Raw genomic sequence first — 12,027 nt, forward strand, 5'->3', positions numbered from 1 at the left:
ATTCAAATTGCTGTTCCCCTGTGTGTGTATGTGTGTGTATATATATAATGGGTCATTTTTCGCTGCCAGTTTTCAAGGCTTTGATGTTAAATCTTTTGGTTTTGAGAGTTTGGTGGTGGTGTTTTGGCTGCGCTGTGTGGCATGCGGGGATCTTTAGTTCCCTGACCAGGGGTCAGACCCGCAGTGCCTGTAATGGAAGCTCAGAGTCCCACCGCTGGACCGCCAGGGAGGTCCCCGAGAAGTTCGATGATGCTGTGTCTAGGGGGCTTTCTCCCGCAGAGTACCTGTTGTGGATATTTAGAGTTTTATGAATTTGTCTTTTACCACATGTGTAGTTAGCTGTTATTACTGCAAATGTATTTTCCCCAAAATCTGTCCTGGGACTTGACATGGAGTTAAGACCTTTTCCTGTTACCATAGGCCCCTGAAGCTCTATTCTTTTTTTCCTTAATCTCTGTCTGTAGGATTGGTGCTTCTTCAAACTCACTATTTTTTTCCCCGTCACCTCCATTTTAATATTGACATCAGTGAATTAAAAAAAATTCAGATATTATGTGTTGAAAATTTCTTGTTTCTTTTTTTAAATCCATGTCAAACATTCTAATTCTTTATTGAGAATGTTTTTCAAGTCTGTTTATCTTTGCTCATGGAGTTTGTTATAACAGTTGCCTTTTCTGATAACTCCAACACCTCGGGTAGACATATGTTGCTTCTCTTTTCCCTTGAGGACTGGCCACATTTGCCTCATTCTTGGTATGGCGAATGATTTTTGGATTGGGTCCTGCACGCTGCATATATTATGTTGTATAAATTCTCAGTCCTAAAGGAAATCAACCCTGAGTATTCATTGGAAGAACTGATGCTGAAGCTCCAATATTTTGGTCTCCTGATGGGAAGAGCCAACTCATTGGAAGAGACCCTTCAATCTGGGAAAGATTGACAACAGAGGATGAGATGGTTGGAGGGCGCCACCGACTCAGTGGACATGAGTTTGAGCAAACTCTGGGAGATGATGAAGGACAGGGAAGCCTGGAGTGCTGCAGTCCATGGGGTTGCAAAGAGTCAGACACGACTTAGCGACTGAACAACAACAAATCCTAAGTCCTGTTATAGTTCCCTGGAAAGTCTTGAATTATTTTATTTGATGAAGCAATCAACCTAGGTAGTTTCAGATCGCTAGTTGGTGTGCCTTCTATAAGTAGCATTTCCAATCTTGGTCCAGTTTTCTGGGTTTTTTATTTGAGGTGCAACTGGCATTACATTACCGTAGTATCAGGCGTACAATGTAATGATTCAATATCTGTATACAGTGTATAATGATCACCGTACGAAGAAAATTGTTTTCTTGTGATGAGAACTTTTAAGAATCAGTCCCCTAGCTACGTTCAAATATGTTGTTGGTTCAGTTGCTAAGTCATGTCTGACTCTGATCCCATGGACTGCAGTACCCCAGGCTTCCCTGTCCTTCACTGTCTCCTGGAGTTTGCTAAAACTTGGGTCCATTGAGTCCATGATGCCATTCAACTGTCTCATTCTCTGTCGCCCCTTTCTCCTGCCCTCAATCTTTTCGAGCATCAGGGTCTTTTCCAATGAAAGAGACAGCTCTTTGCATCAGGTAGCCAAAGTATTGGCGTTTCGGCTTGAGCATCAGTGCTTCCAATGAATATTCAGGGTTGATTTCCTTTAGGATTGACTGGTTTGATCTCCTTGCTGTCCAAGGGGTTCTCAAGTCTTCTCCAGCATCATATTTCAAAAGCATCAATTCTTTGGTGCTCTGCCTTCTTTATGGTCCAGCTCTCACATTCATACATGACTACTGGAAAAACCATGGCTTTGACTATCCAGACCTTTGTGGGCAAAGCAACATCTCTGCTTTTTAATACGCTAAGTTTGTCATAGCTTCTTTTCCAAGGATTGAGTGTCTTTTAATTTCATGGCTGCAGTCACCGTCCACCATGATTTTGAAGCCCAAGAAAATAAAGTCTGTCACTGTTTCAATTTTTTCCTCATCTATTTGCCATGAACTGACGGGACCAGATGGCATGATCTTAGTTTTTTGAATGTTGAGTTTTAAGCCAGCTTTTCCACTCTTTTCTTTCACCCTCCTTAAGAGGCTCTTTAGTTCTTCTTTGCTTTCAGCCATAAGGGTGGTATCATCTGCATATATGAAGTTGTTGATATTTCTCCCGGCAATCTTGATTCCAGCTTGTGCTTCATCCTGCCTGGCATTTCTCATGATGTACTCTGCATATATAAGTTAAATTAGCAGGGTGACAGTATATAGCCTTGAGATACACCTTTCCCAGTTTTGAACCAGTCTATTATTCCATGTCTGGTTCTAACTGTTGCTTCTTGACCTGCATACAGGTTTCTCAGGAAGCAGGTAAGGTGGTCTGGTATTCCCATCTCTTTCAGAATTTCCCCCAGTTTGTCATGATCCACACAGTCAAAGGCTTTAGCCTAGTCAATGAAGCAGAAGTAGATGTTTTTCTGGAATTCGCTTGCTTTCTCTATGATCCAGTGGATATTGACAATTTGATCTCTGGTTCCTCTGCCTTTTCTAAATCCCAGTTATACATCTGGAAGTTCTCGGTTCACGTACTGTTGAAGCCTAGCTTGAAGGATTTTGAGCATTACCTTGCTAGATGTGAAATGAGCTCAATTGTGCAGTACTTTGAATATTCTTTGGCATTTCCCTTCTTTGGGGTTGGAATGAAAACTGACTGTTTGCAGTCTTGTGGCCATTGCTGAGTTCCAAATTTGCTGGCATATTGAGTGCAGCACTTCAACAGCAGCATCTTTTATGATTTGAAATAGCTCAGCTGTAATCCCATCACCCTCACTAAAGCTTCTAAGGCCCACTTGACTTTGCATTCCAGGATGTCTGGCTGTAGGTGAGTGGCCACACCATGGTGGTTATCTGGGTCATGAAGATGTTTTTCGTATAGTTCTTCTGTGTATTCTTGCCACCTCTTCTTTATCTCTTCTGCTTCTGTTAGATCCTTGCCATTTCTGTCCTTTATTGAGCCAATCTTTGTATGAAATGTTCCCTTGGTATCTCCAATTTCCTTGCAAAGATCTCTAGTCTTTCCCATTCTATTGTTTTCTTCTATTTCTTTGCACTGTTCACTTAAGAAGGCTTTCTTATCTCTCCCGGCTGTTCTCTGGAACTCTGCATTCAGTTGGGTATATCTTTCCCTTTCTCCTTTATAGTATTATTAGAGATTCACCATGCTATACACTACATCTCCAGGACTTATTTGTTTTATAACTGAATTTATACCTTTTGACCCCCTCCGCTGATTTTGCTCACCCCCATCCCCATTTCAGACAACCACCGATCTGTTCTCTGTATCCATGAACTCGGCTTTGTTTTTTTCCGATTCCACATGTGAGTGAGATCGTGCACTATTTCTCTTTCTCTGTCTGACTTATTTCACTTGACATAATACTTTCAAGGTCCATCCACATTATTGCACATGGTAAGATTTCATTCTTTCTTAGTGGCTGAATAATATTGTAAGTGTGTATAACATATTTCAAGGCAAGATTTTTGTTAATATATTTACACACATACACACACACACATCATTTTCTTTATCTGTTCATCCATCAGTGGATACTTAGCTTGTCTTAACTACTGAAAATAATGCTGCAATGAACATGTTGAATGCATATAGCTTTTTGAGTTAGTGGATTTTTTTTTTTTTTCCTTCAAAGACCCAGATCGGAATTTCTGAGTCATACAGTAGTTCTTGGCTTCCTTAGTGGCTCAGTTGCTAAAGAGTCTGCCTGCAGTGTGGGAGACCTGGGTTTGATCCCTGGGTTGTGAAGATCCCCTGGAGAAGAGAAAGGCTACCCACTCTAGTATTCTTGCTTGGAGAATCCCATGGACAGAGAAGCCTGGTGGGCTACAGTCCATGGGGTCACAAAGAGTCTGACATGACTGCGTGACTAACTTTTTTTTTTTTTTTTTTTTACAGTAGTTCTATTTTTAATTTTTTTCAGGACTCTCTATACTGTTTTCCCTAGTGGTCACACCAATTTACACTCCCACCAATAGTGCATGCACATGGGTTTTCTTTTTTCTACTTCTTCGCCAACACTTGTTATTTCTCTGCTTTTCGATGACAGCCATTCTGACGGGTGAGGTTTGATTTGCATTTCCCTGATCAAGCATCTTTTCAAGGTACCTTTTAGGCCCTCTGTATGTCTTTGGAAAATGTCTGCTCAGATCCTCTGCTCGATTTTTAATTGTAGGTTTATTTTTTGCTATTGAATTATATGTGTTTTTATAAATACACTTTGGATATCAACCCATATAAAACACATGATTTGCAAATATTTTCTCCTATTCAGCAGGTTGCCAGTTCATTTTGTTGCTGGTTTTCCTTGACCTGCAGAAACTTGTTAGTTTGATGTTGTTCCAGCTTGTGTGTTCTGGCTTTAGTTGCCTTTGCTTCTGGCTTCAAGGGGACTTCCCTGGTGGCTCAGATGGTAAAGCATCTGCCTACAATGCGGGAGACCCGGGTTCAATCCCTGGGCCACGAAGGTCTCCTGGAGAAGGAAACGGCAACCCACTCCAGTATTCTTGCCTGGAAAATCCCATGGACAGAGGAGTCTGGTAGGCTATAGTCCATGGGGTCACAAAGAGTCGGACATGACTGAGTGACTTCACTCACTTGGCTTCAAATGTAAAAAAAAAAAAATGTCATTGTCAAGACTAATATCAAGAAGCTTACTGCCTGTGTTTTCTTTTGGGAATTTTATGGTTTCAGGTCTTACATTCAAGTCTTTAATCCATTTTGAGTTAAATTTGGGGTATTGTGTTGGTTTATGGGTGTGGTGTGGTGTAGTAGGCAGAATGTACTGTTGAATCTTGTTTGTTAATATTTCCTTGTTGAGGATTTTTACATCGTATTTATCAGGGATACTGGTTTGTATTTTCCTTGTGGCATCCTTTTCTGATTTTGGAATCAAGGTAACGTCGGCTTCATAAAATGAGTTTGGAAGTGTTTTCTCCTCTCTTAGTTTTTCATATAGTTTGAGGATTGGTATTGATTCTTAGGGTGCTTGGTAGCCATCTGGTCTTAGAGTTCTATTTGTTGCAAGGGTCTTGATTACTGATTCTCCTTCGTTCAGTAAGCAGTCTGTTCAGGTTTTTTTCTTTATGATTCAGGGGGTTGAGCTGTGTGTCTAGGAATTTGCTTGTCCTCTGGGTTGTCGGATTTGTTGGCGTGTAATTGTTCGTGGTCTGCAGGAGCCACTGGATTTCTGTGGTATTGGTGGTAAATGTGTCCTCTTTCGTTTTTAATTTTATTTGAATCTTTTTTTTCCTTAGTCTAGCTAAATATTTGTCCATTTTGTTTATCTTTTCAAAGAAGCAGCTTTTAGTTTTATTAATATTTTCTATTGTCTTTTTAGTCTCTATTTCTACTCTGGTCTTTGTTATTTCCTAACTTCTAGCTTTGGGCGTCATTGTTCTAGTTCCCTGAGGTGTAAATTTAGAATATTTATGAGACTTCTGATGTTGTATAGGCATTTATTTTTATGAGCTTTGCTGCAGCTCAAGTGTTGGTCTGTTCTATCCATTTTCATTTGTCTGAAGGTATTTTTGATTTCTACTTTGACCCATTGGTTGCTCAACAGCATGTTGTTTCATCTCTGTGAATCTTCCAGTTTTCTTCCTATAATTGATTTCTTGTTGGCAAAGATGCTTGGTGGGATTTCAATCTTCTGAAGTTTAGACAGGCTTACTTTGTAGCCTACTATGAACTATCCTGAAGGATGTTCCATATACACTTGATAAGAATATGTATTCTGTTTATTTGGATATACATTCTGGATATGTGTGTTTGAGTTTATCTGGTCTAACATGTCCTTTAAGGTTGCTGTTTCCTTATATATTTTTTTAATCTGGGTGATTTATCCATTGACGTAAGGTGGATATCAAGGTTCCCTATTATTGTATTGCTATCAATTTCTTTCTTTAGGTCTGTTATTATTTGCTTTTATACTTAGGCACTCCTATGTTGTGTTCAAGGCAAATTGGAAGTGGTCAAACAGGAGATGGCAAGAGTGAACATTGACATTCTAGGAATCAGTGAACTAAAATGGACTGGAATGGGTGAATTTAACTCAGATGGCCATTATGTCTACTAGTGAGGGCAGGAATCCCTTAGAAGAAATGGAGTAGCCATCATGGTCAACAAGAGTCCAAAATGCAGTACTTGGATGAGATCTCAAAAAACGACAGAATGATCTCTGTTCGTTTCCAAGGCAAACCATTCAATATCACAGTAATCCAAGTCTATGCCCCAACCAGTAACGCTGAAGAAGCTGAAGTTGAACGGTTCTATGAAGACCTACAAGACCTTTTAGAACTAACACCCAAAAAAGAAGTCCTTTTCATTATAGGGGACTGGAATGCAAAAGTAGGAAGTCAAGAAACACCTGGAGTAACAGGCAAATTTGGCCTTGGAATACGGAATGAAGCAGGGCAAAGACTAATAGAGTTTTGCCAAGAGAACGCACTGGTCATAGCAAACACCCTCTTCCAACAACACAAGAGAAGACTCTATACATGGACATCACCAGATGGTCAACACTGAAATCAGGTTGATTCTATTCTTTGCAGCCAAAGATGGAGAAGCTCTATACAGTCAGCAAAAACAAGACCAGGAGCTGACTGTGGCTCAGACCATGAACTCCTTATTGCCAAATTCAGACTTAAATTGAAGAAAGTAGGGAAAACCACTAGACCATTCAGGTATGACCTAAATCAAATCCCTTATGATTATACAGTGGAAGTGAGAAATAGATTTAAGGGCCTAGATCTGATAGATAGAGTGCCTGATGAACTATGGAATGAGGTTCGTGACATTGTACAGAAGACAGGGATCAAGACCATCCCCATGGAAAAGAAATGCAAAAAAGCAAAATGGCTGTCTGGGGAGGCCTTACAAATAGCTGTGAAAAGAAGAGAAGCGAAAAGCAAAGGAGAAAAGGAAAGATATAAGCATCTGAATGCAGAGTTCCAAAGAATAGCAAGAAGAGATAAGAAAGCCTTCCTCATCGGTCAATGCAAAGAAATAGAGGAAAACAACAGAATGGGAAAGACTAGAGATCTCTTCAAGAGTATTAGAGATACCAAGGGAACATTTCATGCAAAGATGGGCTCGATAAAGGACAGAAATGGTATGGACCTAACAGAAGCAGAAAATATTAAGAAGAGGTGGCAAGAATACACAGGAGAACTGTACAAAAAGATCTTCAGGACCCAGATAATCACGATGGTGTGATCACTGACCTAGAGCAAGACATCCTGGAATGTGAAGTCAAGTGGGCCTTAGAAAGCATCACTATGAACAAAGCTAGTGGAGGTGATGGAATTCCAGTGGAGCTATTTCAAATCCTGAAAGATGATGCTGTGAAAGTGCTGCACTCAATATGCCAGCAAATCTGGAAAACTCAGCAGTGCCCACAGGAGTGGAAAAGGTCAGTTTTCATTCCAATCCCAACAAAAGGCAATGCCAAAGAATGCTCAAACTACCACACAACTGCACTCATTTCACACGCTAGTAAAGTAATGCTCAAAATTCTCCAAGCCAGGCTTCAGCAATATGTGAACCGTGAACTTCCAGATGTTCAAGCTGGTTTTAGAAAAGGCAGAGGAACCAGAGATCCAATTGCCAACATCTACTGGATCATCGAAAAAGCAAGAGTTCCAAAAAAACGCCTATTTCTGCTTTATTGACTATGCCAAAGCCTTTGACTGTGTGGATCACAATAAACTGTGGAAAATTCTGAAAGAGATGGGAATACCAGACCACCTGACCTGCCTCTTGAGAAACCTATATGCAGGTCAGAAAGCAACAGTTAAAATTGGACATGGAACAACAGACTGGTTCCAAATAGGAAAGGGAGTGCGTCAAGGCTGTATATTGTCACCCTGCTTATTTAACTTCTATGCAGAGTACATCATGAGAAACGCTGGACTGGAAGAAGCACAAGCTGGAATCAAGATTGCCCGGAGAAATATCAATAACCTCAGATATGCAGATGACACCACCCTTATGGTAGAAAGTGAAGAGGAACTAAAAAGCCTCTTGATGAAAGTGAAAGTGGAGAGTGAAAAAGTTGGCTTGAAGCTCAACATTCAGAAAATGAAGATCATGGCATCCGGTCCCATCACTTCATGGGAAATAGATGGGGAAACGTGTCAGACTTTATTTTTTTGGGCTCCAAAATATCTGCAGATGGTGACTGCAGCCATGAAATTAAAAGACGCTTACTCTTTGGAAGGAAAGTTATGACCAACCTAGATAGCATATTCAAAAGCAGAGACATTACTTTGCCAGCAAAGGTCCGTCTAGTCAAGGCTATGGTTTTTCCAGTGGTCATGTATGGATGTGAGAGTTGGACTGTGAAGAAGGCTGAGTGCCGAAGAATTGATGCTTTTGAACTGTGGTGTTGGAGAAGACTCTTGAGAGTCCTTGGACTGCAAGGAGATTCAACCAGTCCATTCTGAAGGAGATCAGCCCTGGGATTTCTTTGGAAGGAATGATGCTAAAGCTGAAACTCCAGTACTTTGGCCACCTCATGCGAAGAGTTGACTCATTGGAAAAGACTCTGATGCTGGGAGGGATTGAGGGCAGGAGGAGAAGGGGACGACAGAGGATGAGATAGCTGGATGGCATCACCGACTCGATAGACGTGAGTCTGAGTGAACTTTGGGAGTTGGTGATGGACAGGGAGGCCTGACGTGCTGCGATTCATGGGGTCGCAAAGAGTCGGACACGACTGAGCGACTGAACTGAACTGATGTTGTGTGATATAAATTCACAGATGTCATATCTTGTTGGATTTGAGCCCTTTGTCATTTTGTAATACCTTTTTTGTTTCTTATTACAGTTTTTATTTTATAGTCTCTTTTTGTTATATAAGTATAGCTACCTCAGGCTTTTAGGTTCCTATTCTTTTTTGGTCTGTGTGTGTGGTCTGCAGACTTAACATCTGCAGTGAGTCTCTTATAGACAGAATATCTTGTCTTTTTATCCATTCAGCCACTCCATGTCTTTTGGAAAATTTAAGTAGCAGCAGCAGCAAAGTAGTTGCTAGGTATGCACCAATCTGTGATTTTGTTCATTGTTTTCTGGCTGTTTTTCTGGTCCAGTTTTTAAAGTCTTCCTTATGCAGGTCTAGGTCTGTACCCTACACATGCATCTTGAGGGTAAGTCTAGGACTGGTGTGGATCCATTCTAAGATGACTGACTTCCTGGATGTGAGATTTTCAGGAGTAAAGCCCAGGACGTCCTGGGCAAGCTGATATACATTGGTCACCCCAGTTCACACACAGAACTAGGGGACTCAGAACCCCTCTGAAGGTACTTCTCTAGGGTTTCCCTACCCTCTCCCTTCTGCAGGGGCCCTCTCCTGGTTCCTCTGGTCAGAATGACAGAGTTTATCGTGGAGTTTTAGCTGCCTGGTCATGTAGTTCTGGGGCTGGAGCTTTGAGCTTTGAAGGAAATGAGAGGGGAAAACAGGCAATTCACCCCCTTTATAGTCACTTCTGTGTTTTGAATACACTCCATAGTCTGCCTACTTTTGTCCACTCTTCAGGGTCTCCTTTTGTATTTTGTCTAGCATTTTTAGATCAGCAGGAGAGAGAGGCTTTTAAAAACTGATAAAATGTGTAAGATTTACCATCTGAGCCATTTATAAGTTCAGGGGCATTTAGTGCGTTCACGTTATTGGGCAGCCATCATTATCACCTCCCTCCAGAAGGCGTTCATCCTCCCAGATGGAACTATCCCCACTGATACCCGAACTTCTCATCCCTCCCAGCCCCTGGTAATGTTGGAAGATGCAGGTTTTTAAAGCCGGTGTTCGCAAGATGTTTATTAATGTTTCGTTGGCCAAAGCAAGTCACATGGCCAAGTCCAGCCTGAAGGGGATAGAGAAACAGGAGGAGCGGCCCGGGTGGCCGTGTGGAGTGGAAGCGCGAGCACCTGTGTGGGTCTCAGGAGAAGCTGTGAGTGAGACCCTGGCTGCTGGGAGGAGGTGGGTGGGAATTCTCAGGGGCTCAGTACTCCTGCTGTTGGGATCCCTCCCCTAGGGAATCCTGACCTCTGATTTCACCCACCTGCTGTATGGGCAGTGGGAGTGGGAGGGATGGGGGCGAGGCTGGGGGTGGGAGTGGGATTTCAGCAAGGCTCTCCCACCCTCAGCAGCGCTGTGCAGTTATGCCTGTTTTCTTTTTCTCTCTGCCTTCTATGACCCCTAAAGACACTCAGGAAATGAACTTCAAAGCCACACCCTGGGATGCCCACCCAGGTCCAGACCGGGGGTGGGGGGTGGGGTCCTGCCCCAGCCCCCTTCCAGCCTGTTCCTCCAGGACCGGAGGCCTGGAGGGGCTCAGCTGGTCAGGACGCTCTCAGGGGGTGCAGGGGGGCACCTTCAGGACTTGTTGGGACCGGCTGGGGCGCCCGCAGTTTATTGAGTGGATGCTGGAGGTCAGGGCCAGGCCTGGAAGGCAGCTGAAAGCCCCTCTTCGGGCTCCTGGGTGGCCTTCTCTCCACCCAATGTTCCTTGGCTGCTCCGTTCCCCTCCCCGACCCCGTTCACGTCTCTGTTCCTTCTCCGCCTCAGTAGGCTCTTGGCCCTTAATGACCTCCTGTCTCTCCCTGGTCCTTGGGTAGCCAGGTCCAGTGACTCCAGAGCGGAGAATCTGATTGGCTCAGCCCATCCTCTCAGACCAGCTCCCATTGGACGGTGTCTCAGCCTATGAGGGGGCTGCCCTGGGCTGAAGCATCTGCCTTGGTTCCATCCGCCAGGGCATCAGGGCCCTGGGGGCAGGACCACGACCCTGCAGGTGCAATCAAGGGGGGCACGGCCTGCCTTCCATCCCGCTGGCCATTTGTACTGGCTGTGTGGCCGCCAGGAAGGCGCGTCCCCTTTCTGAGCCCTGGTTATCGTGTCCCCTTGTTGCACTTTGGATAGAGCTTCAAGGGTGCAGGGTTGGGGAGGCCTGAGTGCGGGGTTCGGGGCAGTCAGGGTCGGCACGGTCACTGTGACTCTTTCCTTGGAGGGGCTGTGTTCTGGGGTCTGTGAGGAGGACTCCCTCCTGGCCCGGCAGCCTTTTGGAGGCTCACTGCCTCTGCCGTTTCTTCCCAGGAGCGGACGCGAAAGGGGGCAGCGGCCCCGTGGTCCCTGAGGACCCTGCGCGCCCCGGGCTCCCGCAGCTCCCGCGCCGCCCGCAGCTCCTGGAGGAGGACCAAGCGCCCAGCGAGGAAGCGGCCGCCGCGGATGGAGGGGACGCCACGGCACCAGAGGGACCCCCGGGCGACCCCCCGGCTGAGGCGTCCGCGGCGCCCCCAGCCCAGGCCCAGGCCGTGGCCGCGGGCGAGGCCCTGCAGATACCCAAGGCAGCGGCCGGTGGGGTCCCCAACATCGGCTTCGTGGGCGAGCCGCCGCCCTACGCGCCGCCAGACCCCAAGGCCGCGCACCTGCTCTACCCGCCGCCCTTCCCGCCGCCGGTGCTCTTCCCGCCTGCGCCGGCCGCCCCGGCCCTGTACCCGCCGCCCGCACCGCTCTTCCCTGCGCCTACTGCGCAGCCGCTCTTCGCGACCTTCCCGGTGGTGAGTCAGCCCGTGGGGACCCCGTCTCCCCCAGCCACCGTTACAGAGCACATGGCTGTGCCCCGGAGGCGCAACAGAAAGGGGCTTCCTCCGCCTAGGGAGTGGGCGAGCCTGGGCGGCCTTGCAGGAGCCGGGGGTCATTTGAGCTGGGTTCTGCGGGTTGAATAGGAATGTTCAGGGAGAGGCTAGGAGAGCCCAGCACAGGCATTGCAGGGTGGCCAAGGCTGGTGCATCCTGCGAGTGAGGGTGGTTGGTCCAACTTATTGAGGAGTAGATAGGAAGAGGTGGGGGTTCCATTGTGAGGGACCCCAGGGCCTTTGGTAGGGGATGAGTTGATATAGATTTTTAGAAAAACCCTGGCTGCCTGTGGAGGAGAGCTTTGAGGTCTC

At 45.3% G+C, this 12,027-nt stretch overlaps 1 protein-coding gene across 5 annotated transcripts in view; it reads left to right on the plus strand.

The window, feature by feature from the left end:
- Positions 1–12,027, plus strand: part of PRRT1B (proline rich transmembrane protein 1B) — a 38,312-nt gene that overhangs the window by 12,451 nt on the left and 13,834 nt on the right. For all 5 annotated transcript variants that reach the window (XM_044926465.2, XM_006045902.4, XM_044926467.2 and 2 more), the window contains exon 2: positions 11,175–11,638. In XM_044926465.2, coding sequence (XP_044782400.2) covers positions 11,175–11,638 — 464 coding nt within the window. The remainder of the gene's footprint in view (positions 1–11,174; positions 11,639–12,027) is intronic.

Source organism: Bubalus bubalis, chromosome 12, assembly GCF_019923935.1.
Source record: "Bubalus bubalis isolate 160015118507 breed Murrah chromosome 12, NDDB_SH_1, whole genome shotgun sequence".
NCBI lineage: Eukaryota > Metazoa > Chordata > Mammalia > Artiodactyla > Bovidae > Bubalus > Bubalus bubalis.